Source organism: Acomys russatus, chromosome 18 (assembly GCF_903995435.1).
Source record: "Acomys russatus chromosome 18, mAcoRus1.1, whole genome shotgun sequence".
NCBI classification, from domain to species: Eukaryota; Metazoa; Chordata; class Mammalia; order Rodentia; family Muridae; genus Acomys; species Acomys russatus.
Window position 1 is genome coordinate 22,076,652 of NC_067154.1, and position 27,483 is coordinate 22,104,134.

General features: G+C 39.8%; 1 protein-coding gene across 3 annotated transcripts in view; it reads left to right on the top strand.

Moving 5' to 3' along the window:
- Window positions 1–27,483, top strand: part of Elf1 (E74 like ETS transcription factor 1) — a 101,664-nt gene that overhangs the window by 31,851 nt on the left and 42,330 nt on the right. Inside the window, exons 1-2 of one of the 3 annotated variants that reach the window (XM_051160880.1) lie at window positions 4,880–5,105; window positions 26,147–26,442. In XM_051160880.1, the coding sequence (XP_051016837.1) occupies window positions 26,371–26,442 (72 nt within the window). In that variant the 5' untranslated portion in view covers window positions 4,880–5,105; window positions 26,147–26,370. Of the gene's footprint in view, window positions 1–4,879; window positions 5,106–26,146; window positions 26,443–27,483 lie in introns of those variants that run through there. The other 2 variants (XM_051160878.1, XM_051160879.1) reach the window with 2 other exon arrangements.

A 27,483-nucleotide genomic window follows, 5' to 3' on the forward strand; every position in this document is an offset into this window, starting at 1 on the left:
GTTTTAGTTGCTGTGTCTGACACAAAGGCAGTGCTCAGGAAACATTCATAACTGGTGGATGATTAAGAGTACCTACAATCTGTGATTAGCGTTGAGTTGGTAACATTGAGAAAGCGATTTCTGTGTATAGACCCAACTTTTCAAAATTGAGACAGGGAGCCAGGCATGGTGCTGGATGCCTTTAATTCCAGCACTCTGGGAGGCAGAGGCAGTCAGAGCTCTGTGAGTTCGAGGCCAGCCTGGTCTACAAAGGGAATCCAGGACAGCCAAGGCTACACAGAGAAACCCTGTCTTGAAAAACAAAACAAAACAAAACAAAACACCAAAATTGAGACAGGGTCTCTGAACCCTAGCCGGCCTGGAACTTACTGTGTATTAGATTGGCCTTGAATTTAGCAGTCCTACCTTTGTCTTTGCGTGTTGTGATTACAGACATGCTATTTTTAAAACTTTTTTTTAATTTTATTAATTTATTCAGACATGCTATTTTTAAAGTTGGACAAGAATGGATCAGTGTTTGAGGTTTTATTGAGTAACCTTAAATATATTTTCCTCAAGGCTCTTTTAAGAATTTCAGTGGTAAACAGAAGTGAAAAGCCACCAGATTGGTTAGAGGCTCTCTAAGGTATTCATTCAGGTTTATGATGAAAAGTATTTTTAATAATTTTAAGTAGGGCTGGGCTTGGAGTTGTATGCCTGTAATCCCTGCACTCAGAAAGACAGAGGCAGACAAATCTCTGTGAGTTCAAGGCCAGCCCAGTGTACAAAGTGAGTCCAGGACAGCTAAGGCATTAAAAAAGAAAATAATAATACTAACAATAACAACAATAATTATTATTATTATTTAAATCAGACCTTTGAGGGAATTCTTCATGCAGAGGAGACATTTGAACTAAAAGCTGAGCAGATATTCAGTAAACAGACCTCTTGATCAGAATGAGGCAGTCAGTCCCAGAAAACAGTGGTAAGGAAGGTGAATAGAAGCGGGGAAGAACAATTCCAAAATTCCAGAAGGTTCAGTACACATATGTGTGTGTGTGCATGTGGGCTTGTATGCTTATGTGTGTGTTCGGTATGTGTGTATGGGAGAAAAAGAGAAGGAAATATGTGGGCAGAGAGATGGGGTGAAGAGTTGGGGCCAGGAAAAGAAGAAAAATTGAAGTCAGATGCCAAAAGCCTTGAATATCGTGCTAAACAGTGTGACTTTTTTTTTCTTCCTGAGACAGGGTTTCTCTGTGTAGCCTTGACTGTCTTGGACTCGCTTTGTAGACCAGGCTGGCCTTGAACTTACAGTGATCCGCCTACCTCTGCCTCCTGGAGTGCTGGGATTAAAGGCTTGCGTCACCACGCCTGGCTTTTTTTTTTTTTTTTTAAGATGGGGTAATTGAGTCTTTGTGTCTAAACATTTGCCATAAACAATTGAAGGAAGAGAAGGTTTATTTTGGCCTATGATTTCAGAAGATTTAGTTCATGGTTGCTTGGCTCCGTGTTTCTGGACAGAAGATGACAGCAGGCATGTGGGGTGGAGGCTTCTTTAAAATAGGAAGCAGAGAAAGGGAAATAGGAAGAAGCCAAGCTGAAATGTAGCCTCAAAGACAGGTAGTGACCTGCTTCCTCCAGGTAGGGCCCACCTCTCCTACCATTTTATCGCCTGCCAATAATGCCACCATATTGTGAGTACATAGAGGGATAGCTCCATCGATCATGTCAGACCCCTCAGGATCAGCTTCTGGAAAGCCATGGCGTATCACTAACCCTTGAGGTATTTCTTACTCTAGTCAAGTGGACAAGCACCATTAGTCATTATCTGAAGTTTTCTGTTAGCTCGCCTCTAACTTGAAATTCCCCTGCCTCAGGCTCCAGTATTGGGATGACAGATGAGCTTAGCCTGGCCTTCTCTTTTGTTTCTTGAATCAGAGTTGTTCCTTCTCTCCCTCAGTTCCTTCTCTTTCCCCATCATGCACCAAGATCATTTTCATTGCTAGAGTTTGTTCTTCAGCAAGACTGTAGTTGGTGGGAGACAAAGGACAGCTAGGTGTGTGTGTGTGTGTGTGTGTGTGTGTGTGTGTGTGTGTGTGTGTGTACAGATATTTTTTACCATGGTGCTAAGGATGAAGCAGGACCCCACTGGGCATGTCAGGAAGCAATCTGTTGAGCGGTAGCCAAACTCCTTTTAGATATAAATGATCTCAGTGGTCAGAAACAGGTAGGTGGATCTGATGCCCTACATAGTGAGTGCCCAGCCATGGTGAGCCCTTGTCCCAGCAGGAGCTGAGGGGCTGGGGAGTAGGCTCAGTGGCCAACAGCACTTGCTGCTGTTGCAGGGGACCCAGGTTTGATTCCCAGCACCTACATGGTAGCTCACAATCATCTGTAACTCCAGATCTAGGGGATCCAATTTCCTCTTCTTGGGCACCAGGCGCACATGTAATGACTAATGGTGCTTGTCAGCTTGACCAGAGTAAGATAGACGTGCATGCAGGCAAGCTGCTCATATGCAGAAAATAATAATATCGATCTTTAAAAAAATAAAAGAGCTGAGGCAGGTTGAATGCTATGGGTTTAGAACTAGCTTGGGCTACAGAGTCTGCTTGCCTGGAGTGTAAGCCTGACTCAGAAACTGAGAAGCTCTGTCTGTAGGAGTGCATTACTGGATCATATGATACATCTATGTTTAACTTCATGTGAAATTGATAGTGCCTTCTAAAATAACTATTACCAATTTGCCCACCTACCAACAATGTATAAAAGTAATAGTTGCAGGCTTGGGAAGTGCTTAGTTGGTAAAATGCTTGCTGTGCACACATGAAGGAAGACCTGAGCTTTAATACCAGTACAGGGTCATATAGCCTAAGCTGGTCTTAAACATGCTAGGCAGCTGAGGCTTGGACTAAAGGCACATAGTACTGTGCTTGATTATCACTGTACCTGACCTTGGGATAGAATATTATAATGCACCTATGAGGTATGTATGCACAATTTATTGACCTCCCAGCATGGTTATGACTTCAAACCAGTGTGTGTGTGTGTGTGTGTGTGTGTGTGTGTGTGTGTGTGTGTGTGTTGAACCCTATATTTCATACATGCTAGGTATGTGGTTTGCTGTACAAGAGGTGTGCCCTAAGGACTTTTTTTTCAGTACTGTGGATTGAACACAGGACATTTCACATATCTGGTGGGTGTTCTACTACTGAACCATACTCTCATCCTACTTTTTTTTTTTTTTTCTTCAAAGAAAGGATTTTGCTATGTAACCAAAGCTGCTTTTGAATTTTCTGTGTAGCCTGGGCTGGATTTGGTCTTGCCTTGCCTTAGCCTAAGTAGCCAGAATTATAGGCGTGTGTCACTACTAAATTCTGTTCCAAGCACTTTCTGTGTTCCTATGTGTGTGCTCAGCTGCATATGGAGGGCATAGGTCAACACAGGGTGCTATTCCTCAGGAGCCACCCACATTGATTTTGAGACAGGGGAGGCTAGGCTAGCTGGACAGCGAGCTCCACAGCTCTTCCTGTCTCCCCTCTTCTGCTTTTTCCTGTCTCCCCTCTTCTGCTTTAGCAGGCGTTGAACTCCAGGGCATTATTCATGCTAGGCAAGCACTTGACTACGGCTACAAGGCAAGGCCCAGGTTGTCACACGGTGATGGGTATCACACTCAAGCTTTCATGCTTTCGAGAAATACACTTCACACACTCGAGCTGTCTCCCCAGGCCCCTGTTCCGAGTTGTTGGGTTTTTTTGTTTGTTTTGTTTTGTTTTGTTTTAAGAATAAAGACTGCCGTTTGTTTATTTTTAGATCATCCTTTAATTTTTATATATTTTTGTTTCTAATTGGCTTATAAAAATCAGATTACCTTTACATGGATATTACCCAAAATATTTTAGCTGTAGAAAATGAGTTGGTGGGCTCTCTGGTGAACAGTGGACTTCCATTGATTGTCAGAGAAGCTTGTTCCTTCGGCTGTGGTTTCTGAATATTCATTGTATGTTAAGTGAGCTAAATAGGACATTTGGCAGTGAAAATTGATTTATTCTTTTCTTTTACATAGCTAAAAATTAATTTATTAAGTCCCAGAGATTATTTTAATAAAAAAGAAAGTCTTCAGTGAAGTAGAATAAATAGGCCATCTTAGTAACTGGTTTTGTTGAATAAATTAAAGTATGCTCAGGGAGGGGCTAGGGTAAACAGTTGTGGTAGTGTTGTGGTGGCTCATGTACCTTGTAGATGGTGACCTGGAAGGCATTGCTGTAGCCTGTGTCTAGTGCAGCAGTGCTGGCGAAGGGAGCCTGGTACGTGGAAGGCCTGCGACCCACGCAGAAAGTCTTGTTCCACAGGTAAAGCTGTGGTTCCCTCTTGGAAGTGATATGATAGGCTTGTGAACTATGATTGCACTGGTATCTTTTAAACAGGGAGGATTTATCAACCTTTCAGGTCTACTTAAAATTGTTTCACTGTGTTGGATTTTCTAAAATGAATCTTTAAAAGTTCTTTTAGCCACATAAATTGGCACTTATTTTTCCACTGAACTTTGGATTTTCTAGTGAATTTTATCTGTTTAGACAACCTGTAAGTCTGCATATGGCATTACAGTTTGCTAGCTTTCCAGATTACATAGCCATATATCCCTTCATATAAGGGTTAATGAGTAGCTAGGTTAGACGCACCTGTCAATTGCTGTGGGAAGAGACACAGTTTATTCTTTCTTTTCATCCTCTCTCACTTTTTTCCTTTTATAATTGTGTTTGTTTGATGTTAATTTTACTTTCTTGTAGCTTGTCATTCTGTTTTATACTGTTAATTTTAGAGTATATTAGCATGAGTTAGTGAGAGTTGAAACGAGGTAGATGTTGCTCCATGGCTCTGCCTCGCTCCTGCCCCATGCCTTTCCGTTCTTACCTGAGCATTTGCATGTTTGACCTAGCAGAGTAATTGGGTCCACAGCAGCATGGGCGTGCCTCCCTTAGAAACACTTAGTTTCATGTGTGAGTCATAAGCTGAAGCAGACACCACTTCCCCAATCTACAGGAGCCATTTTAACAGCAGCAAACTCGCCGGATTGCTTTTTAGTTTCAAGCCCAGAGGACGAAACCTGAAGACAACGTTTAAAGGTAACTTGTGATTGTGTGTGTTTGCTTCTAGCTATTTTTTAGCTGATAAACGGATCAAGTTCTTAACCTGTGGCAGAACAAAGCTGAATGTATTCCTTAACTCTGATAAAATACGTGTAATGAGTCACATGTCTGATTGCACTTTACAACTACAGGCAGCAAAGCATTCAAACGCTGGGAAGTCCTAGCTCTAACCTCTAATACATTTTGTATATTTATATGTGTGCTTGGTATCTTCCCCTCCCCTAACTTCAGATAAAGGAGAGCCCCCACCCGTACAAAGCAAACTAGATCAAGTTTTAATTAAAATAAACCCAATTGTCTTTGTGGGGCTGGCTGAGAAATGACCCTTTATTAAACTGTGTTGCTCATGAGATTCAGATGTCGAAAAAAAAAATTCAGAAACAATGGCTTTGTTACAGCATTTTAATTAAGGCTGAAATCTTGGGCCAATTTAGTCATAAGTGTCGTTCACAGACCAGTCTATGCCTTTTTTTTTTTTAAGTTAATGAGTTATGCAAAATACTTTATTTTGAAAAGGAAAGAGAGGTTTAAAAACTAAGTAGAGGCTGTCTGAAGTGAACAAACACTCCATGGCAAAAGTGTGTTTTCAAAAGAGGAAGCTGGTCCGGACTGGCTCATTCGGTGTCTGAGGGAAAGGAAGCCTCGGGCCACTTGCTTGGGATATCCACTTTCGAGGTGGAACTGCTTCCGAAGGAATTATGTGTTGTCTCTGTGTGAAAAGCAGAAGAGTGTGGGTCTTCCTCCTATTGCTAGTGTTTATGCTTGCTTTGTTTGTTTGTTTGTTTGTTTGTTTTCGAGACAGGGTTTCTCTGTGTAGCCTTGGCCATCCTGGACTCACTTTGTAGACCAGGCTGGCCTCGAACTCACAGCGATCCACCTGCCTCTGCCTCCCGAGTGCTGGGATTAAAGGCGTGCGCCACCAAGCCCGGCTCGCTTTTTTTTTTTTAATTAAAAAAATTAAAAGCCTTCTAAGAGGCGGCAGCTCAGTCTTTTCCTAAATTATTTGTCATCACTGAACTGTTAAATTTGGCTGGTAAGTGTATGTTCACTGTGCAGCAACATTGTAGTTCTGTAACATTCATGAAATAACATGTGGGTAAAGTAAACAGAGTATGTAATGAATAGGGAGAGTTTTTGGAAATCAAGTTTGCTGTTACTTATTGTTGACCAAAATGGTTTTCTGGCTAGTTGGGTGAGAATTGACTCCATCTCTCTGATGCCTGAAGTCCCTGTAGACTGGAAAGAGAAGGCAGTAAGGGTGCTCGCTGCTTCTAGCTCTTTCAAAAGTTCTTGGTATTACCAGATCTCAGTGTTGTGGTCTTACCAGGAAGGTAAGAAAGGCAGACATTTTGCCGGTTCAACTGTGAGCCCTTCGTCATCTTTGTTTGCATATTGCTGGTTTGGTTGTCTTTTGACTAAGCAAAGGCTGTATTTGCTTCAAGTCTGGTCTAAAAAAAACAAAAACCAAAAAGCCTAATGACACCTTTTTCCTTTTTCTTTTTAAGATTAGTGATTCGTAAGAGAAAAAAATCAAAATAAGCAAACTAAGAATGTATTTACTAAACAGAAGATTTTGATTTCTTTAAATTGCGACGTTGCTTCCTTTGAAATAAATAGACATTGGTCATATATATGTCTCTGTCTCTTGATGTTTCTGTTGAGAATAAGGCCTTGCTACGCTTCTGGCCTTGAACTCTAGTCTGCCTCAGCTTTCAACTGCTGGGATTGCAGGCATGGGCTACCATGCTTGGCTGCCACTTTCTTACTATGATTAAAAGGTAGGGCTTACAGAAAATGGCAGGGAGGGAGGTTTCGGGGAGACCCAGGAGACTGATTATGTAGTTAGCCCTGCTGCTCTCTTTTCATAAGGTTGAAAGGAAGTTTAAATTAAGTCATAAAATTAAAATTTAGAATTATTGACCGGCGATTGTTCTACTGCCTCATGTATGGCTCAAATAGATGCTAACCCTGGTCCCTGAACTCACTAGGTAGTAGAGTGTGGGATAACTTTGAACTCCTGATCCTCCTACCTCTCTGCCTCCTAAATTACCACAAGGACCGTAGTTCTAGGTTTTTATGAGTTCTGGGACAGTCAGGACTACACAGAGTGTCTCAAGCTCCCCCATACCCATTTTTTAAACTTTGTGTTTTGCTGGTATGTATTATCTTATCTTCTGTAAATTAGGAGCTTTCAAGTTAGGAAGCTAGCTTCACAGCTATACTCTGGATGCTTAGTCATAAACTAATATATATGTGCAAAGCTGGATGGTACAGTTTCAAAAATAACTAAAGGTATTTTTGGGTTTAGAAATTACATGGTCCTCTATGGTCAAAATGTAGCATTTTATAGTACAACTATAAAAGGAGGGGTTTTTTTTTTTTTTAGTATATTTATGAGCACTTTTGGTATCAAGATACTTAATAAGGTGCATTGTAATTAGGTCATTTGTTTTTAATACTAAATATGCACATGGCAAAGTACATAAAGTGAATATAATTTCAATATGTTTGCCCATTCACATTAACCTGGGTTAGCAAGTATAGTATGTCTTATTACCTATGTTTGCTTCCCTTTAAAAACTGACTATTCTGACTTTTATGATAATCTATTTTGTAATTTTACATCTTTGAACTTGAAACAGAATCACACTTTTTCTGTAGTGATTTGCTTATTTCAATCAACTCAGTGAAGTTAATTTTTCTAGAGCATATCTTTGCATTCTCTTTCTGTATCAGCATACTTGTTGGCTCTTGTTGATGACACTAGAATATTTGTAGTTTGGAAGTAATCTTTCATTTACTTCCAAGAACATAACTCTTCTTATTGAGATGTGTGCAGACTTCGCAAAGACAGAAGGAATAGGTACTTTAAGAAAATAAATAGCTATTATTGTTCATCAAGGTCATTTAAGTGAAGTTGTCTTTAAACAATGTCAGTGCTGGGGCTGGAGAGATGGCTCAGCATTTAGGAGCGTCGGCTGCTCTTCCAGAGTACCTGGCTTTGGTTCTCAGCACCTACTCGGCGGCTCACAACTATTTGTAACTCCAGCTCTAAGAGATCTGACTCCTTCTGGACTCTGCTGCCACTAGGTAAACACGTGGTACACAGGCATACATGCAGACAAAGCACTCATACACATAACGAAGGTTTTAAAGTTGTCAGTGCTAGTTGGTAAAAATACAAGACAGTCTAGCCTTGACTCAGGCCGAGGCTGGTAAGCTCCAGCTGTCTTTGCCCTTGAAACAACACTGCACGTGTCTGTGCACTGAGGGGGTCTAACTGACAATGAGGATCCCTTTGAGCTATGGCATGCTGGGAAAGTTTCCAGGTCCCCTGTGGGGTTGAGAACTATTTTTTGAGAATCACTACAGTATACTGCGACATTTGGAACTGACCCAATTGTTCAGAACTTAGGGATTTGATAAGTAGATGATGGCATATCCATAAAATTATGTGGCAGAAATTTAATTAAACTTTATGTCAATTGTGACCTTACAATGGTGTGGGTTTTTTTTGCATTTCGGGGCACCTGATAAAGAAGAAATCAACCTTTCTGAAAGAAAGTGAAAGTATCAGGTCGGTGTCTGCTAGTAATGTCCGGCTCAAGCCTTTGCCTTGAGACAAGGGAAGCTCCGAGGTAGAGGGAAGCAGTTGCCTGCCTTACTGGGAAAGGGCTTTTGTACAGTGACTTTAATTTTCACAGACAAGGAGTTAGCAGCCATTTTTCATTTTTTATGTGCTTTGTAGCAATAGGTGAAATGTGCCTTTAAATTATCTTCTAATAGATTCGGTTCTCATTACATTTGATTTTAAAATTCTTTATCCTTTTTGTAAAAGAGGTGTCCCGTAGCCCTGGAGCTGGTCATGCTGGTTGTAAGGCACCTCACATGGGTGCTGAGATGGACCTGAGCCCTCTGGAGGAGCAGCACGTGCGTTCAACCTCTGAGTTGTCGCCTAAGCCCCCTCCCCGCTTTTGTTTCGATTTTTCTTTCTCTTTTGAGACAGGATCTCCCAAATTAGTCCAGGCTGGCCTTGAATTTCTCCAGCCTCTTTCTTTCCTCAGCTTCCCAGTCCTGGGGTCACAGGCAAGCACCATCACACCCAGTTCACACTTCATTATTGTGTTCTTAATCAGAAGAGCTTTGCGTTGCTGTATAGAGTTTCAGACCAGAGAGGCCAGGGGTACAGCGCTACGGTAGACTGCTTGCGAGCATGCAGGTGGCCTGCTTCAATCCTCAGCACCACAAGAAAAAAAAAGTTTCAGTTTGAATTATAGAAGAATTTTGAGAAGGTTTGAAAGAGACTGTTGCATTTAGACAGTGCATCTGTTAAAACTTCCATAGGAAGTGTGTTGTGTCTGTACTCTGCATAAGTCACAGCCCTTTTTGTGTGAGGCATCTCTGAAATATCTCTGTCCTAAGGAAAGCCCAGGAATCATAATTGGCTTCGTGTGCTTTAATGTCTCTAGGCAGAACGTTTGATGCTTAAAGATTCCTTGAACAATGCGCTTATTTAATTTTTTTCTTAAGCTTGTCAGAAAATATTGGAAGAATGTATGTATGTGTGTGTGTATGTGTATATATATATATATATATATATATATATATATGCTTATACAGATTTTATTATTTATTTGTAATGATTGGGAATCAATCCTAGAGCCTTGGACATTGGAGGCAAGTTATTTTACCACCGAGCTACATCCTTGGCCCTTAGAGTCTCATTCTCTCTCACCTTTTCCCTCTCCCTGTCTCCTACCCACACCTCTCAGCCTTACATAGGCTAAGTAAATGGTGTACTATTTACTGAGCTATACCTCCAGCCTAGCATTTCAGGTTTATATTGGAAATATTAATTAGAGTTAATTAACATTAAGGCATTAATGGCTCTTTAAGAATGAGCTATAGTCTTTAAGTTGAAAATATTAGGTAAAAAATGAAACTTTATATTCAAGCAGTCATATAAGATTTTGTACTTTAGGAGCCCTACTTAAACCCAAATTGTAAGTGTATGTCAAATTCTGTGTAGAAAAAAAAGCCACAGGATGTCCACAGTGGGCTTATAAGATATGAACAATGTTATTTTGGACACTGTCTGAGAATGGAATAGCACTTTCTAAAGCCTGATAAAGTTAAAGCTGAGTTAGATTATTTTTAAAATTTATGTATCTATTATTATACTCTGCCTGCATGTACACCTGCAGAAGAGGGCATCAGATCACATCATAGATGGCTGTGAACCACCATGTGGTTGTTGGGAATTGAACTCAGGTCCTCTGGAAGAGCAGTCAGTGCTCTTAACCTCTGAGCCATCTCTCCAGCCCCCAACTGTTACTCTTAAAGCAGGTATAATAGTTTGAGGGTGTTTCCTACTGTTTTATTCAGTCATGTGGTTTCTGTCTTGTTTTGTTTTTCTGCCCCTTGGGCCCAGGACCTTTTGCGTGCTAGACAGCTACTTTGTGTTTATCAATGGCTCCAGCCCTTTTTGTATTTATTTTTCCTTTGAGCTTGGGGGGGTCTTACTAAGTTGCCGGAGCTTCCTTGTCTTGCTCTGTAGTAGTCTCTCCACTTCAGGCTCTGTTTTCTGTTTTGTTTTGTTTTGTTTCAAGACAGGGTCTCTCTGTGTAACAGCTCTAGCTGTCCTGGAACTCGCTCTGTAGACCAGGCTGACCTCGAACTCACAGTGATCCACTTGCCTCTGCCTCCCAAGTGCTGGGATTAAAGGCGTGCGCCACCACCGTCCGTCCACTTCAGGCTCTGGAGAACCCGGGACCACAGGCCTGTGCCACCAAGCCTGCAACAGTGTTTTATCAAATCTTTAGTGTTCATCCCTAGGAATACTTCAAGGGACTTGAACATTGTTCTTTCCTGTGGATACTGAGTCTTAGCTCTGAACACCAGAGTGCTTTCCTTGTCTCTCTTCATTTTTATGTGTCTGATCTCACGCTTCACTATATTTTCATACTGACACTTGGACTATTTATACAATAAGATGTGGCAGAGAAGGCAGGAAGTACTTGACGTCTCTATGCCCTATCTTCTCTCTGCTTCCTGTCAGTTAAACCACGAAGAGAGGAACAGAGACACAGATGTGCAGTGGCTTCTCTAATTTCCCATCAGGGAGCCCAGTTAAGCAGAAAGCTTGTTTCGTACTTGTTGATTTTAGGGGTATGGTAGACTTCTTGGTGTTACATGGATTGCGTGTATATGTGGGAGCAATATGAGGTTAGATATGGGACTTAATAAGAAAATACAAGTTTTACACGTTTAAAAGGTGTTTCCTTTTGTGACTTTTGTTTGGCTTTTTGAGAGTGTCCAAATGCTGGCATTGAATTCATGATCCTCTTGACTTAGCCTCCTCAGTGCTGAGATTATAGGCATGTACTGCTACACTAAGCTCAACTGTATCTTAGTGTGTGTGTGTGTGTGTGTGTGTGTGTGTGTGTGTGTGTGTGTGCCAGGGGCCAACCTTGGGGGTACTCCTTAGGAACCAGAGGTGGTTTTCTTCAGGAACTATTCACTTTGTATATGCATGCACAAGAGTTCATATGCATTTACATGCATGTGAGGTGTACATGTAGGCCAGAAGTCAACCTTGGTGGCATTACTTAGGAGTCATGCTTTTTATCTTTAGGGCTGTGAACTAAACTCCTGTGCTAGGTATATTCGGACCACTAAACCACAACCCCTGCACCACAGCGCCCTCATTGGGCCTACTGAGTACATTTACGTATTTAATTTTATTTTTTGAAACAGGGTCTCTATTACATAGCTCTGGCTCTTCTGGAACTCACTATGTAGACCAGGCTGGCTTCAAAGTCATGGAAGTCCACCTGCCTCTGTAGAATAAAGGTGTGCACCACTACGTCCAGGCTTATTAAGTATATGTAATTTTAAACAATGGAGGGAAATGTAAAGAAATAAAACAAAAAACAGTGTGCTTTTGTGATCTTATTATGACAGAATAGATGGCCGCATTTTCTTCTGCACGCCTTTTAACATTTTCTTGGCTTCTACTGTGTCTTGAATATGGAAAAAAATCTTATCTACACTTTACCTGCACAAAGTGCTGAACATCACCAAAGAGGTGAGACAGTTTCGTTTCCCTGTTGGAAAAGTTTGTTTGCCACCATGCTGCCCCACCTAGTTTTTAGATTTAAATGTTGGTGTCACCTTTGCTCCTTACTAGAATGCCTCCCTCTCCCTCACACCCTGTGAACTTGGGAAGATCAGATGGGAGTTATCACTAATGAAATAGCCCCCATGCCACTTTGTATCACTTTCTCCATTTCACAAATATTTATTCCCTCTCCCCCATGATTTGGTAGATACAGTTATTTACATTTAGTAATCTGTTCCCAATTTTTCTTTATTAGGAATCATACCACTTAAGGACAAAGGTCATGCCTTAATTTCTTTTATTTTTGCATACTCAATACCTAGGTTGTACCTAATACAAGCATAGGTGCATATGTACACCTGAAAGCTCCATCTGAAGTCAAATGAGCAAGCTGATTAAAGAACTAGAGTGTGGCTGGGTGGTGGTGGCTCACGCCATTAATCCCAGCACTCAGGAGGCAGAGGCAGGTGGATCGCTGTGAGTTCGAGGCCAGCCTGGTCTACAAAGTGAGTCTAGGACAGCCAAGGCTACACAGAGAAACCCTGTCTTGAAAAAACAAAACAAAACAACAATAACAAAAAACTAGAATGTGTCTGCTGTAGGTTGCTCTTATGGCTTTTTTGTGAGAAATAGTTAAAGTGAGTACTACTTTCTTCTGCTTTGATTCTCTCTGTTTCCTTCCCTTCTGTTTTTTTGTGACTCTGGGGATCAAAGCCAGTGTTTTGAACATGCTAGGTGAGTACTCAGAGCTCTTCCACTGAGCTGTGTCCTTAGAAAGAAAGCTTTCCTGAGTGCTGGTGATAGCAGGCTGAATTAAGTAGCGAAGAAATTTTCAATCTGTCATAGATATCATCTTGCTTTATTGAATATCTCAATATCATCTATTCCCGTCTCTCATTTGTGAAAATCAAGTATCTTAATGATATTAATTTCTGTGTTACTTAAAAGTAGCAGTATATTGGTCTAGTGATGACTGTGGCTGAGGACAGTAGTTGTATTAGATTTCTGAGCTCAGCTGTGTCTGGCTCCTTACAGTCCTGATTTCTGCACAGAATAAAATGAATAACTACATTTTTTGCCCACCTGTATTTTCTGTTGTCACTAAGTCATATGTGCGTCTGTGACTTAGCATGCTTTAGCTTAGACAGCTATTCTAGGAATGTTATGAAGTTTGCATATTAACAGTTTTTTTAACTTGAAATTTGATAGAGGTTGGGAAAAATTAGAATTTACATAATTAAAAAGTCAATTCTCATTCATTTATTTTTTATTTTTCTATATATCAAAACAGGATCTTACTATATAGCTCAGGCTAAACTTGAACTCAATGTTTCCTAGGCTGGCCTCATTTGGAATTCTCCTGTCTCAGCCATCATTCCTAGCTTGAAAACTGCTTTCAAAAGATCAAAGGAGGACCTGGAGAGATGGCTCAGTGGTTAAGAGTGCCACCTGCTCTTCCAGACGTCCTGAGTTCAGTTCCCAGCAACCATCTATAATGTGGCATGCAGGCATACATGCAGATAAAGCACTTATATACATAAAAAAAGAGAAATCAAAGGAGGATTGGGGTTGTAGCTTAGTTGGTAGAATCTTTGCCTAGCATGTAGGAGGCCCTGAGTTTAGTCCCCTCTATACACTGGGTATAGTAATGCAGGCCTGTAATCCCAGCACTCTGGAGGCAGAGACAGACAGAAGGATCAGGAGTTCAAGTCCAGCCTCCTGCTGCATAGTTTGTCTGAGACAGGTGAGACCCTGCTGTGAAAACCATACAGGGTGGAGACACGGAGTGGTTAGCAGAGCTTATGTAGGAGGATGTCCCTGTGCCCATGTAGCCTCAGCTCTGTGAAAGGTGGAGCTAGCAAGAGCTCCACCTGCCAGCATAGCTCTTAGTTCAGTGAGAAGCCCAACGGGAGGAGTGGGGTAGAGCCTCCACAAGCGCAGCTGCACATGGCCCTCCCTCAACACCAAATAGTTGAACTTTGTAAGAAAAACAAAACCACACCAGGCGGTATGGTGGCACATGCCTTTAATCCCAGCACTTGGGAGGCAGAGGCAGGCAGACCGCTGTGAGTTCAAGGCCAGCCTGGTCTACAAAGTGAGTCCAGGACAGCCAAGGCTACACAGAGAAACCCTGTCTTGAAAAAAACAAAAAACAAAAAACAAACAACAACAACAACAACAACAACAACAAAAAAACAAAAAGAAAAGAAAGAAAGAAAAACAAAACCACGAAGTAGAAAATACCTCTAATAACGGTCAAAATAACCGTTTCCCCATGAATATCACTTCTAATATCACTCTAAAGTAAAGTGAGTAGTCTCTCTTCTCTTCTCTTCCTGGGGATCAAAGCCAGCAGTTTGCACTTGCTAGGTGAGTGTTCAGCACTCCTCCGATGAGTGATGAGCTGTGCCCTTAGAAGTAAAGCTTTCTTGAATGCTGGTGATAACAGGCTGAATTAAGTGGTGAAGAAATGTGAATCAGTCATGGGTATGCTTTATTGAATAACTGAGTGCTGTTCAAGTTGATGACATAGATGCAACGACAGGTCCATATATTTCATTTTTACTGGTATTCAAGTGAATGAAGGTTATTTTGATGTTTAGTTGAACAGCCTGTACAAAGAATGTGATAGAGTCATACTTTTTAGAAATCTTGGCTGGGCATGGCAGTACATACCTTTAATCTCAGCACTCAGGAGACAGAAGCAGGTGGATCTCTGTGAGTTTGAAGCCAGCCTGGTCTACATAGTATGTTCCAGACCAGTGACCTTGTCTCAAAAGAAAAAATGAGAACCTTGTCATTTTTAGCCACCACTTGCCCCCTTTCTGTTTTTTTGTTTTGTTTTGTTGTTGTTGTTTTGTTTTGTTTGAGACAAGGTTTCTCTGTGTAGCCTTGGCTGTCCTGGAACTCACTCTATAGACCAGGCTGGTCTTGAGATTTGGTTGCCTCTGCCATCATGGACCTGCCTTCATCTCATTTACTGAATTACACTGTAAACTTTATGGATCAAGGAAAATGCATGATTTTCTGTATTTTCCATAGTACTGCACTTAGGTAAATTCAGTAATTTTTTTCCCCCTAAGACAGGGCTTCTCTGTTTAGCCATAGCTACCCTGGAACTTGCTCTGTAGACCAAGCTGGGCTGCCTGGAACTCACAGAGATCCTTCTGCCTCTGCCTCCCAAGTGCCAGATCAAAGATGCACGCCACCCCGCCTGGTGCAGTAAATAGTCTTGAATGGTCTACCACTGAATTCATCAATAGTTGAGGTGCCTCTGAACATGGATTCTTGAGATCTTTTGATTAGTGTTAGATAGACATCAAAGAAGCATATTTCCTGTTGGAGAAAACCTCATCCAGTGTCACTGATGCACTTTAGGCCTTCTTGGGATTTTACTGAATATGGCTATCTCTCATTAGAGATTACCAACCTGAGTTCATTCCACATGGTGAAGGGGAGAATCTAGTCTTGCAAAGCTGTTCACTGCACTTTAGAAGCAAATGCAAAGGGTTAGAAGGACCCGAGGTCAAAGGCAGCCTGGGCAATGTAGGAAAACATGGTCCCCAAGAAACAAACAAAACCAAGCTGGTGGTTTCATATGTGGTACAGTGTATGGCACATGGCAGCACACACACATACATACACATGTACACACACACTCTGAATGTAAAAAATTGAATAGAACAATTCTTTCATATACATCTAATTTTATCATTTATTAAAGACGAACACATTTACATACTAATGAGGATTACTTGTACATGTTTACGTACTAATGAAGATTACTTTATTTTTACATAAAATGATTAAATCTTGGCTGAGCAGTTGGTACTGTGGAATGAATGTAAAACACCTTTGACATTTTTCAGAGTTGAATGATAATTGATTTTATTATTAACAAAGCTGAGAATGCTGCTCCATATAAATACATGGTACAAAAATGACAAGTATGTTTAGGGCTATTTCAAAACTGTTGGAAATTCTTTCTTACTCCCGAGATAAAATTCACTGAACTTTTGTGTGTGTGTGTGTGTGTGTGTGTGTGTGTGTGTGTGTGTGTGTGTGGTCTGTGCGTGTGTGTGTGTCCGTGCATGCATGCCATGGCTTATGTTACATATGGAGGTGTGACGACAATTTGCAGGAGTTGTTTCTATCCACCTTTAGCTTGCAGGGATTAAAGCTCGTCACAGGTTTCACAGCTCTTTTACCTGCTGAGCAATCTCCCTGATCTCACTGAACATTTTTGTAAATGACACTCAATTCATCGACACAAGTAGCAATTTAAAAAAAAATCAAACATTCTAAGACAACCAAACCCAATATGAATTAATTTTGATACTTAGGTATCAAAGATGATGGTAGGAAAATACTAAAAGTCTTTGTTTTCCATAGTTAAAACTATGTTTCTATAAGAACAGAAAACACATATAGTGAAAACATTGTCGTTCATAACATATAGTGGTGGAGTCTGCATAGTGTTCAGTGCACAGTGCAAAGTAAGCATGTTGTGTGTTCTGAACAAAGGTGCTGTGTGCTTCCAGACACACCTCTGCTGCACACTTCATCACACATTTGATTTTGAGTTTGGTTTTGGCCACTGAATATCCAGGAACCTTTTATTTTCTGTAGTGGTGCACACCTTTAGTCTCAGCACTCTGGAGCTACACACAGAGACCTTGTTTTCAAAACACACACACACACACACACACACACACACACACACACACACACACACACACTTATTCTATTGCAGGTGTTTCTAACCCTGTCGTTGGACCCCCGCCCTCCCCCACAGTTTAAGGAGCTGAGCTAAAATGGATTCAAATGATTAAAAAATTATATTTTAAAAGATGAAAACCCTAAACATTTAGCTCATATATGTCACAAATCTTTGGATCAATGAAGTTTGTTTTTAAGATTTATAAATAGGAAAATCGAGTTACCGCACACTTTTTAAACACTCAGTATTTTAAGTGTGTATCTCATACTACTAAGCCCATGCCTTCTTTGTGCTCTAGGTGATGCTGGCATTTTATTTTCATTGAGTTTAGAAACTGAGATGCCCGATAGTCATGAGGATGCTCTAAGGATCCCCAGGTGTAAGGCAGGGTCTTTCGTTGGCCTGGAGCTCAATTAGGTTAGACTGGCTGGCGGGCAGGCAGGCACCAGGATCCTCCTCCGCTGTCTCCTCAGGACCAGCGTTCCACACAGCATTCCATACATGTGGGTTTTGGAGACTGAAACTCAGTTTACTGACTGAGTCAGCCCCAACTGATTTAAAGACAGGATCTGAAAAAGTACCCTGGGCTTGGGCTCTCACTTGCAAAGGCTGCGATTGTTGTGGAGGTGAAACACATCTCTGCCTTTCCTCACTCAGTCAGTGCCAAAGCCTAAGTGATGGGAGTCAGCTAGCTATTCCCTCAGACAGGAAAACCATGGTGTTAGAGCCAGTTTTTCCCAAAATGAAAATATTAACTAGAGGAATAAACAGCCTCAGAAATGAAACACAGGTTTCCTGCAAGTTAATTCTTGTTTGTTGTAGAGAAAAATGTTTAGTTGCCTAAACAGGTTTTACTGATATGGGTGTTTTAACATGTTTGTGTTCTTGGGTAGATGTTTTTCTGTCGGAGTTCAGGTTTTGGGTACTGGGCAGAAGATAGTTTCTGTAGACCTTTAACTTGCATAATAAAGCATGCGCTAATATTTTGGTGATGAAGTTTAGTCTTTTTTGAGAAAGGAATTTTTTTTTTTTTGTGACTAAATTTATGATCATCATTCACTGATTCTCTTACAGTTTTAAATTTTCATGTTTTCAGAACATGTGTAGCAAGACCTAATCCTGAGACCACAGGTAGGAACAGGTCTTAGGTATGAGATCTGTTGGCTGCCTGAGTAGAACCTGACACCAGGTAAGCCGAGTGGCCAGTAATGGAAAGTGGAGAAGTATGTGAAAGAACTGGAATTTCAGGTGTGGGGAGTAATTGCAGCCTCCCTCAGAGTCCTGGAACAGTTCCTGTGGGTGTCAGCAAAAAGGCAAAAGGACAGAAAGTCAGCCTGACTGGTTTATCAGACTGACAGCTTTTTAAAGTTAACATGGTTGAAGCTAAGGTGTGGACGTCACCAGACTCTGGCTTGGGGCTTTGTATGCAGCACCATCGTTTGTGTTTTATTTATAAGAAAGTCAAGGCGGTTTTGATGACGTTTTGATTGCAACTCTCCTGTGCTGTTCTTCAGTTTAAGGATATCTAGTGTTCTCCTTTCTAAATTAAATAATACCTAATGTAAAGACACTTAACTTAAATTAACAAATGCTGAATACTGAATAGCTAGCTACTTAAAAGATGTGGGAAGCAAGTGTGATGTTCACCTGCAGTTCTAGCACTTCAGAAACAGTGCAAGGGTAGGAAGGACCCTGCGCTCCAAGGCATTCTGGCCGGTGTCGGAAAACACTGTCTCCAAGAAGCAAACACAACCAAGCTGCTGGTAACATATGTGCTATGGTGCCAATTACAGAAACTTGGTTTTATTACTCCATTTTTTTCTAAGATACAACTCCAGGCACAGAGATGATTTTTTTATTCCATTGAGTATTTGAAAAAAATTTAAAGGCTAATTTAAAAAAAAAATTGGTATTTTTGATATGTTATTATTCTTTGGCAAAATGAGCTAACTCAAGATAAGTTAAATATATAAATGCAGGTTTATTGGGAGCAAGTGCACTTGTTGTCTTTGTAGAGAACCCAAGTTCGATTCTCAACAAACACCAACACGTGGCTCACAACCATCTGTAACTTTAGTTCCAGCAGATCTGATGCCCTCCTCTGACCTCCACAGGAACTAGGCTTGCATGTGGTGCACATACATGTAGTCAGGCAAAACACTCATAAGCATAGAGAAAAAAAAAATCTAAAAATTTAAATAAATTTTCTTTCTTCCTTTACTATGGGTCACTAATAAATTAATATTGTTCTTGTTTGGAGAAATTCAGTTCTAATTGCATAATGGTAATTACATTGTGTTGATTTTTTTGTTTGTTTTTTGAGACAGGGTTTCTCTGTGTAGCCTTGGCTGTCCTGGACTGGCTTTGTAGACCAGGGTGGCCTTGAACTCAAAGTGATCTGCCACTCTCTATTTCCTGAGTGTTGGGATTAAAGGCATGCGCCACCACATATTCACATTTAGTTTTCTTCTTAAAGATTTATATATTTTATTTCATGTTTTATGTGTGTTCTCTTGGATGTATGTGAATCACATGTGTGCTCGGTGCCCACAGAAGGCAGAAGAGGGTGTTGCATTCCCAGGAACTGTAGTTATTGACAATCGTGAGCTGCTGTGTGGGTGCTGGCAGCCAAACGCAGATCCTCATCCACAGCAAATGCTCTTAGCCCCTGAGTCATCTCTTCAGTCTCCAGACTTACAAATGTGTTAAATTTAAATGATGGCAGTGACACTACACTTGCAGAAGTATGAACAATGTTGGTAAACATCTGAAAATGTCTTAATGAGTTATTAAGTATAAAAAAGTTTACAAGTTGTTTTTGTTTTTGTTTTTTATTCCCCACTTTTAAGATGGAGTGAGGCTGTAAAGTAAGACTGTGATATGGTAGGCTTGGGGATAGACAGTAACAGTAAAATTAAGGCTTAAAGCAATAAAGGAGGAATCTGCAAAATATATAGTTCTATCTCTATATAAAATGGTCTATCCCAAATATCAAGAGGGTGGATAAAATATTTTCCCATGACATTTCAACTAATAGCTGCACTGGAGGGAGTGTAGATAAGTAGTTTGGCAACACATGCTTGTATTTGATGGTGCTGGGGACTAAACTCGGGGCCTTGTGCATGCGCGGCTCGTACTCTGTCACTGAGCTGAATCTCCCCAACTGTAACTCTGCTGATAAAAACATGAAGGAAGCCCTAATTCATTATATAGAGTACAATAGTATAGATAGAGGGGCAGGAGAAAACTGGGCCTCTCGTGCTCTCCTTGTTGCTTATTGGCTGTGTCCTTAGACAGGTCAGATTACTTCAAAAAACCCCTGAGTGTTTTTTTTCAGCCCTAAAACCTGTAATTCTACAAAGTTTTTAGATTGATAATGGCCATACCGTTAGAAGGTAATGCAGTGTGGTTTGCTAACCATGGACTTGATTTCATTTCTTTGTCTAGCATTCAAACATGTTGAAAAGCAGATGAGAAGAAAGCCCAATTGTGGTCCACCACACAAAAATTCCATTCATTACAATATGTGGGTCTATAACTTCTGACTTCTAAGGTTTATGTGGCGCCTCTCTTTTTTCATCTTGTGGTCTTTAATTCTTGATGCATCTCTTTGAATAGTTTTTTTTCCCAAATAGCCTTGCTTTTCTTAGAATGCTTCAAATTCATTTTGCAAGTCTCTTTATTAGGGACCATTTGATTAGGAATTCTTCTTGTTAAGGTATTTGTTGTTTAGTTATTACAGAGTTCCACTTTTTGAGGTGCCGCTGCCCTGCTAGCTGATATATATAAAACAAGTGTTGTCTGAATAATTGGTTAGCCTTTCAATCAACCCATTCTTCTTTGTTGATGCCTTTTACCTTCTTGAGCTAGAATGATTTAATCTAAAACCTTTTGTTTGTTTGAGTCTTTTTATTTATTATTTTTTTCACAGAATGTTTGTATACTATAGTAATTTAAAAAATTGTTTGTTTGTTTTGTTTTTGTTTTTTTAAGATAGGGTTTCTTTGTGTAGACCTGGCTTTTCTGGAACTCTCTGTAGACCTCAAACTCAGAGATTATTCACTGCCTGTCTCTACCTCCGAAGTGCTGGGATTGAAGGCATGTGCCTGGCTAAAAAACTCTCGATGTGTTAAGTGTTTTATTTAGGATATAGTTTTGTAAGGTATAGGAGGGAATATTTGAGGAAAGGAAATGGAGATTCAACATTTTTATGGTGTGTTACTATTTGTCTCTACTTTGTATTGTTGAAAACTGACAAATGCAAATACAAATGCAAATAAAAGTAACAAATATCAGTTTTAATGTTAAAATCTTAATGGACTGTTCATATTTTTTGTGTCTGAAATGCTTCTTAAATCCTGTATTTTATGCTTTATATTCAACAAGGGATTAATTTTGGAAAGTTTTGATTCATATTTTTTTTATATTTGAAATACAAATATAACAATATATTTGTATTGTTACAAATAACCAATTATATAAAACAATTTGAATTGAGTTGTTGTAGACATTAATGTGAAATAGTGTCTTGTGTTTAAAACTGATAAAGTTACTGTGTTTGGGATAGGGTCCTAACTGGACTCTGTTAAGTGAAGTTCTAATTTTTTTAATTAATTAATTTATTTTCTATGCATGGATGTTTTGGCTCCGTGCATATCAGTGCAGCAGAAAATGGAGTTACCGTTGGTTGTAAGTCACCATTTGGGTGCTGAGAATTGAACCTAGTTCCTTTATGATAGCAATTAGTGTTCTTAAACGCAGTCATCTCTGTAGCCCCATAAGTGACGTTTTAACCCCCTAACCTTTATACAACTGCATTTATCCAAATGATACTAAAATGCAAGGCACTGGAGTCAGCTTAGATTGTGTTGTTAATGGGCTATGGTGTTGGAGTCTCGCCAGGAGTTGTGGTGAAAGAGTCTCAGTGATTATAAAAATGAGACTGAAGAAATAATTAGGATCTAACGTGCACCTGTTGCATATTTTTCACTCTATATTCAGAGCTATAATTAAGCTAATGTTTATTGAGTTCAGTTTATGTACCAGGCGTTCTGCACATATATTTGCCTTTTCTTTAAGCAGGGCTCGGGACTGAAGCCAGTGTCTTTCTAGGCAAGTGCTCTGCCACTGACCTGCAGTCTCGGTACCTGCACAGATGATCTTCACAGCTCCAGCTTTTGCTGCTATTTATTATGCTCCTTTAACAGAACCAGGGCACTAGAGGCTTAGAGGTGTGGAGACCTTACCCAGGTGGGACCCAAGTGCTCTGAGGCTGGGGTTCATCTTAATTGTTTTGTTTTATGACTTTACCTCAGGTGTGAAGATAGGTGCCAAGAGCGTAGGAATCTTAATTCTAAGCATTTCTGTGGTGTAGCTCTCTAAAGGAAATAGGCATTAGACAGTCTGAGAATTTTTGGATGACCAAAACTGGGTTACATCTCAAAAATGTGTAAATAAGATAGCATGTGGCTATGGTAAATGGAATTTTTTTCTTGTTTCTTGCTACTTCATAGTGTTGTAAAAACATAGATTTGAGAACTGTTATAGCAGCAATGTTCCTGAATATATAGCTCATCATGGGTAACTTTAAACAAGTTTGGTATTTTTGTTTGACTTTTGTTTTTGTTTTTGTTTTGTTTTGTTTTTTTTGAGACAGAGTTTCTTTGTATAGCCTTGGCTATCCTGGACTTGCTTTGTAGATAGGCTGGCCTCAAACTCAAAGAGATACCCCTGCCTCTGCCTCCCGAGTGCTGGGATTAAAGGCGTGCACTTGTTTGACTATTTTAGATAAGGGCTGGTTATTTATCCCAGGCTGGCCTCAAATTCCAGCCTGCAATTACAGTCTTGTGTCACCATGCCTAGCGTAAACAAGTTTAAAATTAACTGAGGATCTTAAATTGTCTTGTGGTGGATCAGTCCTTTGCTTTCAACCATAATGCCCATGTTTTCTCATGTATAGGAATAGCTTTATGGAAATATTATGAGAATATGCTTTGGATGTTTTAGACACAATGACTTGTAGACTCTTAATGTACTGCCTGGGTTTGGAGAAAACTAGAAAGTGGAGATCCCCCTTACATTTTGTATATACACTTACTTAGATCTGTGTTTTAAGCAGTAATAGCACAGTTTAATAGAGGTCTGGGCGGATCTAGAAGTAAGACTGTGTATTGTAGTAATTGAGATTTGATTTAGGAAATGAGACTGTACTGTTAGCTGTGTACAGACCACAGGATCTGGGCACCTCTGCTTATTTAATGAAAACCTGAATTACTGGTGTAGTTGTCAGACTTGTCTGTTTCTAAATAAAATTAATATAGCTGAGCTATGTTATTTCCATATCCTTGACATGCAAAGAAGTTACCTCTGGTTTAAGAACCAGAAAGGGTCCACCCCACCCCCCTACCCCCACCCTGAACCACTTTAAAGCCACAGGATACCTAAACAGGAAAGTGGACAAAGAGGAGGAAGACACAGAGTGCCAAAGGCCTAATGAAACCAAAGAAAATGCCTTCTTTATGTTTTGGGTCAGAGTTCAGTTATCTTTTTCTACCCTCTGGCTGGGGGATGGTGATTTGGGGCAGCCGTTTTGGGTTATTTTTACAGGTTGTCAATCATGGATTGTGAAGGCTGGGCCATTCTCATTGCCTGTCCTTACTTTTGAAGTTTCCAAAGGACAGTTAGTAAAGCACAGCAGCCCTGTGAAGATGCTGCTATTTAAAAAAAGTGCACTTTGTAACTTTAGACAGATCGCTTCCATGGCTCCTCTGTACTTAATAAGAACACCAGGTTTTAGCGTACCCTTGAACCTAAACTGTGACATAAAAATTTCTATGTCATAAGCACCCCTCAGTTCTGTTTCTATTTTTTTTGCTCTGAGGTTTGAAGGTGATAGTAATTTCCTCTCTATCAAAAGAATTTTATTGCTAAACACAGAATCTATGTGGAAGTAGCTTGCATATTCCATGGTAGACCTTTAACGCATCAGTCCTAAACATGAACCTTCTTATCATTAGTATGGGGTTCAGGCAGGTACAGAAGACATTTGAAACTGGAGTTCTTTCCGCAGGAGAGGTTTTTGCCCTAATTATTTCTGATCCCTACGTACTGGTTTTCAGACAAGTACTGAAACATTTATCCGGTTGAACTAAGTGAGCAACACTTTAAAACACTGTGGTTCCTGCTAAGTTGCTACTGTAGTCAGCAGTGCTGTGGTTTTGAAGTAAATAGTCCTTGTGGGTTGAGACATGAAGTTGGAAGACATTATTAAGGAACTTGGGAGGTAGAGGCAGTAGGATCAGGAGTTCAAAGTCGTTCTTGGCCACACAGCTAGTTTGAGGCTCACCTGGCTCACATGAGACCCCCTCCTCAACAAAAGAAAAAAAAAAGAAAAGAAAAAGAAAAAGAAAAGAGTCGGGTGATGGTGGCACACACCTTTAATCCCAGCACTTGGGAGGTAGAGGCAGGTGGATTGCTGTGAGTTCGAAGCCAGCCTGGTCTACAAAGTGAGTCCAGGACAGTCAAGGCTACACAGAGAAACCCTGTCTCGAAAAACCAAAAAATAATAAATAAATAAATAAATAAATTTTAAAAATGTGACTTAAACATTGAAGAATGAGAAGATAAGAGGTGGGCGGGGGCACATTCCAGGAATTGGTATAATGGAGGTGAGAGGGAGACAAAAACAAAGATATCTTGTACATATAAGGCAGGGCTATAATAGAGGAATTGGGTTATGTAATAATTTAAGAGCAAAAATAAGTAATGTTTATGCAAGGCGAAGTATATATCTATGATCATATATCTGTGCTCAGTTAAACATGAAAAAAATTTTTGGGTGGGGGCCTTTCTAAGCTCAAAAATGTCCAGACTGTGTTAAAAGTGCTTTCTTAATGTTACAGTTAAATCTCCACTAAAAAGGGTCAGGTGGGTCAGAACTGTACACCACTGGCTTGGGACTGAGTTTAGTGAGTAAAAATCTAACTTGAATTCTAACCCTTATTTAATTTTGATATCCAGTTGTGGAAATCACAGCGATCTATGTTGATCTCTAAAACCTGGAATACACAGGGAGTTGGCTTGACTGACATTCAGAAATAGTGTGCCTGTCTTGGCTGGCTCCTGTTACTAGGTGTGAGTCTTCCAGGAAGCTGACTCACCATGTCTCATCATTCCCAAACGTGTGTCTTTACAATTACTAGGATTTGTCATTATCTTTTACTTAACTTGCATGTTTTTGAAATATTTATATTAATATTATAAAAGATGTTTCAAAAATATGACCATATAAGACAACTTTTCATGTCACATTTTTATGATCATAAACATTTAATATTTAATATAATTATAACAAACACCTGCATTATTAGCTTTGTTAGTGCTAACTTTACCTTTTAAAAATACTAATGTACAAACATATTTGGCAGTCATTATTTTGTTTTTGCTCCTAAGTTGCATTTTGTTTTTCTGCTATTGTAAAGTGCAGCCCTTTGCATGTTCTAACTTGCCGTGACGTGGTCAAGTGCAGTTTCCTTCCTGTTGCTTGTGTTAGAGCTAAAGCTACATTCAGTGCATTCAGAAAGAAGTCCCTGAAGACAGCTCTCCGCATGGGAACGCCTAGCATCTTTTTACTCAGGTCCTTTCAGAGACAGAAAAATAGGCTTTACTTTCTGCTCACTTTTAAAAGCTCGTAAAACAGCATTTACAACCTTTAACTGTCTTCACTTAGATATATATGATTGGGGATACGGCTTGCAGTTGCTGTTAGGGACAAATGAGTCTGTTATGAAACTTAGAGAGAGTAGTAGTTAATGCACATGTAGGTGATTTGCTGGCCTATTGGAAAGAATGAAGTTGTTTATATATCCTCTGCTGTGGTTTAAAATTTCCTAATTATTACCAAAACCCCTCCCAGCCCCACCTCCCCCACTGAACACACTCAAGTGTAGCTCAAGCATAGCTTGGGCAAGAAAGAAAAGGTAATAAGGGGGGATTTTATCTTAGAAATGAAGTCTTCAAAGAAAGTGTATTTTAAAAAACAAAGCCCTGTGTTTACTAGCCAAATTGATTTTACTTAAGAGTAGCAATGCTACTTGGAGATACTGTGTTATATCTGTTTTGTTACATTTTAGCCAGGTGATTACTTTTTCACCACTAACCTAAGCTTTTGTTTTTCAGGGACAAGAAGACCCAGTGAATTATTTCAGAAAAAAGTACAGGTTTGCTTAGAATGTCAATGAACCAAGGAAATTTGAAGCATTCTTTTCATTGAAGATCACCTTGGTCTGCAGTCACTTCACAGACTTGCCGGAGGGCTTTACCGAGCTACACGGCACGCTCCTGCTCCAACACTGAGTCTGACTGGGACTTCTCTCATGTGGATCTAAGGGGAATGCTTTACTATGGCTACTGTGCTCCAACAGAACGACCTAGTGTTTGAATTTGCAAGTAACGTCATGGAGGATGAACAGCAGGTGAGCAGAAAAAAAATGGGTTTTAGTACATTTCTTAGGAGTTTTTATTAGTATCAGAATATTATTTGCTTTAGAAGGTAGTAAAAAAAACTTAATAAAATAAAAATTTAGAAGTTAAATATTTAGCAGTGATGTCCTTTCATATTTTAAGTACCAATTAATTCACTATATGTACATGTTATCATTAGTTTTGACGTGGTAACAAGGAAATAATATTTGGGGTTCATCTTGTTTTTCCGTAAAGTGAGACCAAATAGTAACACCCTAAATAATACTTCAGATTACTTCAAGAAGTTCTAGAGAACATAACTGATGTCTATAATTAATCTTTTAAATATGGACTAGTTTTGACCATATCACATCTTCCCAGTTGAAAGGCTATGACCCCAAGGAAGTTTCCTAATTCTGTATGTATGTATGTATAATATATATATTATATAGTGTCATTTATTGCCTTCACATGAATAAGGTCTCAAGAGATACTGAGGTAAAGGATGTAAACTTAACTCTGATCCTTTGGTCCTCCCCAGAGGGGAAGCTGAACTTTGTAATTAAGGCAGGCAGGGTGAGGATGTGAGCGGTGGTGTGGGAGTTGATGTTGAGCAGAGTTCGTCTGCTAAAAGTCTTTTGAGAAGCAGTGGGTTTAAAGTATGCTGATGAAGGCTGATTTATAGCCTGCTTCCAAAACTTTAAGTAGATCAATTTCTACAAATAATAGAATTGATTCTTAGATTTGGCAGGGCATTGTAATATCTGGCTGTTTTGTACTGTGTACTGAAGTGATGCAATATAGTTCATAAATATACCTACAGAAGATGGGAATTTGGATTAACTAGCCTTAAAATCAAGAGATTCAACCAAGGGGAAAAAAATCAAACTGAAAACATATTGACATTAATATTGATATTGATAGGACTTTAATCTAGAGAGAATAGAAGAGAAATTTTTAGAGGAGAAAGTGGCTTTTGAGTTGTTTTGAGACAGGATGTTTGTGTACATACTGCAGTTTGAAAAACAGTGTGCTGACTGTGCCTCCTTTAT